Here is a 2,766-nt window from a genome sequence, read left to right on the forward strand (position 1 = left end):
CCTAACGTTCTGTGATTCTGTGATTGCAATATAGATTGTACATGATGAGCAGAGAGCCTTTTTTTAAAGCTTTCATAGCACTCCTTTTTTTTTCCACTATATCCTGCAATAAGCATTCCAGAGTACTTGTTGGACTTGTCAAGTCTCACAGAAAACTCCTGTTAACATATATTCTGTTACTTTTAGTTACATTTTGCTTATTAAAAAAAACCCAACCCTTTATATATCTATTTGCTTAGTTATGTGTTGTGTTATCTCCTCTGCAGTTCAGAACACTTGGAAGTGGCAAAAAGCACCCAGACAATGAATGAAGAGGAACTGAAAAGAGTCTCTGGAAATTATGATGCTTTTTTCTTTCATCCAGTAAGTTAAACTGCTTGCTCTATTGGGAGTTACAAGTATTTGTGGTTTTTCATCTGAGTGGCACTTTTCTAAGCAGAGCAAAATTAACAATACCTCTTCTGATATTTGAGTAGACTTACCTGTATTTATGACACTATTGTTATCTGTTCCAAGTTTAGTGTAATGCTGTAATTTAAACTGGTTAAGTGTCCTGTCATCTATTCTGTAATTGCATCATGCCTGTATAGTGCACTACTAAAATTTTAGTTCTGTTTTTGTCACTTAATGCCACTGTAGACCATTAATGACCTGCTAATCACATTTTGATAACGGTCGCTCTTAAATGTTGTGCCAAGTATTGGAGGTGAAGTCTTTTGTGTTGTGTTTCAGTAAGGTTTCATTCTTTATTTTCAAAGATGCTATGTTATTCAACTAGTCAGTTCAACACTTCCATCTCATTTTTCTTAACTGCTCCAGAGAGAACATCCTTATGAAGGACATGATGATCACAGGTAAAGTGAGTAGAAAGAACATTAGAATTTGTGTTGTAAAATTCTGCTTTCAGCTATCTGCATACAACCTCAGGAGGGTAAACATGTCAAGACAATTTGACATTGGGGTGCAAAAGCACATCATGTGTGATTAGTTTAAAACAAGCTGAGGAGTGGTTGATGACAACTAAGAGATTCTCTTTTTCAGAACACTTATCGCTGTGCTAGACTAGCGGTTGGAGCAACTTTGCAGCTGGTGGATGCTGTGATGTCAGGAAAAGTGTGCAATGGAATGGCATTAGTAAGGTAAGAAAATATGTGAGAAAGTCTTCACTTCTCCAAAAAATTCCCTTGTTGTCAGTAACCATATAAAATTTGTTTTAGACCTCCAGGTCATCACAGCCAGAGAAATGCAGCCAATGGGTTCTGTTTGTTCAACAATGTTGCTATTGGAGCAGAATATGCAAAACTGAAATATGGTCTACAGAGGTAAGTGCATGGTCAACCCTAGAGAAGTTTATCATATGCAAGTATGGCATTTAGATAACTGTTTAACATTGTACTGTTTTAGATTCATTTTTAGAGCTTTCTGGTTTTCACGTAAATTTTGGGCCAGGAAGACATTATTCAGCTGTACCTCCGTTAGATCAAGATGCTGTGGTTCTTTCCACTGAATGCTTTCTTTTACTGATCTATGCAGAATCTTAATTGTTGACTGGGATGTGCACCATGGGCAAGGAACTCAATATATATTTGAAGAGGATCCAAGGTTTGAAGGAGAATTTATTTTTTTATGCTAGCTGATTAAATATTGCTTTCTTATGCAATGAATAAGATTTCTTAACTTTGTAAAACTAGAATCTTACAAAACACAAAATATTATCCTTGCTTTTTTAGTAATTCTGTTTACTTGTTATCAAATAGAGGGAAAAATTATAACAAAAATAAATACATAAATCTATTCTACTGTAAAGAATAATCATCAAAATGAGCCATATGACTACCTTGGTTTGCAAGTAGTAAGATCCCTCCATGACAGCATTCTGGTAATATCTCTGTTGTCTCTATTCAGGAATCTCAGTTCAAGTATTTCAGTAGTAGTTGGATAAAACATGAGCTTCTTCTTGTTTTCTGAAAAGCAACAGAGTTAGATTCTAGAAACAAGCCTGCTCTTGTGAAAATGCCCTTGCTTCAATGTGAAGGGATTAAATGCATACAATAAATTTTTAGCTGTTGTCCTATCTTAATTTTGGCATGAGGCCTACTGTACCAAGTTTCACAGTCCAAGTCCATTAAGAGAATTAAGGGGAAAGGATGATTCTATCTTCATGCTTTTAGTCAACACAGCCAGCAGGTTCAGGATGTAAAGTAGGTTTCAGAACCTTTTCATCAAGTTGGATTTGTTTCTTGTATCTTTCAGTGTTTTGTATTTTTCCTGGCATCGGTATGAACATCAGGACTTCTGGCCATCACTCAAGGAATCTGATTATGATGCTGTGGGTCTGGGAAAAGGAAAAGGTTTTAACATAAATTTGCCTTGGAATAAGGTAAATGTTGTTTGCAGCACAACAAAGAAAATGTGATAGCTTTTGATCTCATACTTTACATAACCTTTTCTGAGAAGTGCACTGCTTCACTTGCTTGGCAGATGTCTTAGCACAGTGTACCTCCTTCCTGTCAGGGGAATGTCTCCTAAGAAATATGGCTCAGAATATGATAATGCTTTTTTGTTTTCTTTTTAAAAAAGAGAGAAACATGTACATATTCTTCTGTCTTTTTTTTTTCTTTAATATCTTGCCTAGGCATCAAACCAGAAAGTGTTTCAGGAAAGGAGAAAGATGGTGGATACTTAAGTACTTTACTTAAATGGAGGGGGTTTTTTTACTTGACTTGATAAGGTTCCCTTATCTTTAACTTTTGATACTATCTTTCC

At 35.5% G+C, this 2,766-nt stretch overlaps 1 protein-coding gene across 1 annotated transcript in view; it reads left to right on the plus strand.

Moving 5' to 3' along the window:
• Window positions 1-239: 239 nt before the first annotated feature.
• Window positions 240-2,766, plus strand: part of LOC104543588 (histone deacetylase 10-like) — a gene marked incomplete at both ends in the record, with an annotated part of 16,968 nt that continues 14,441 nt past the window's right edge. The window contains 5 exons of the mRNA XM_010188233.1: window positions 240-363; window positions 1,042-1,139; window positions 1,218-1,322; window positions 1,534-1,602; window positions 2,254-2,380. Of these exons, the coding sequence (XP_010186535.1) occupies window positions 240-363; window positions 1,042-1,139; window positions 1,218-1,322; window positions 1,534-1,602; window positions 2,254-2,380 (523 nt within the window). The remainder of the gene's footprint in view (window positions 364-1,041; window positions 1,140-1,217; window positions 1,323-1,533; window positions 1,603-2,253; window positions 2,381-2,766) is intronic.

Source organism: Mesitornis unicolor, unplaced genomic scaffold (genome assembly GCF_000695765.1).
Source record: "Mesitornis unicolor isolate BGI_N332 unplaced genomic scaffold, ASM69576v1 scaffold8677, whole genome shotgun sequence".
Classification (NCBI taxonomy): Eukaryota; Metazoa; Chordata; class Aves; order Mesitornithiformes; family Mesitornithidae; genus Mesitornis; species Mesitornis unicolor.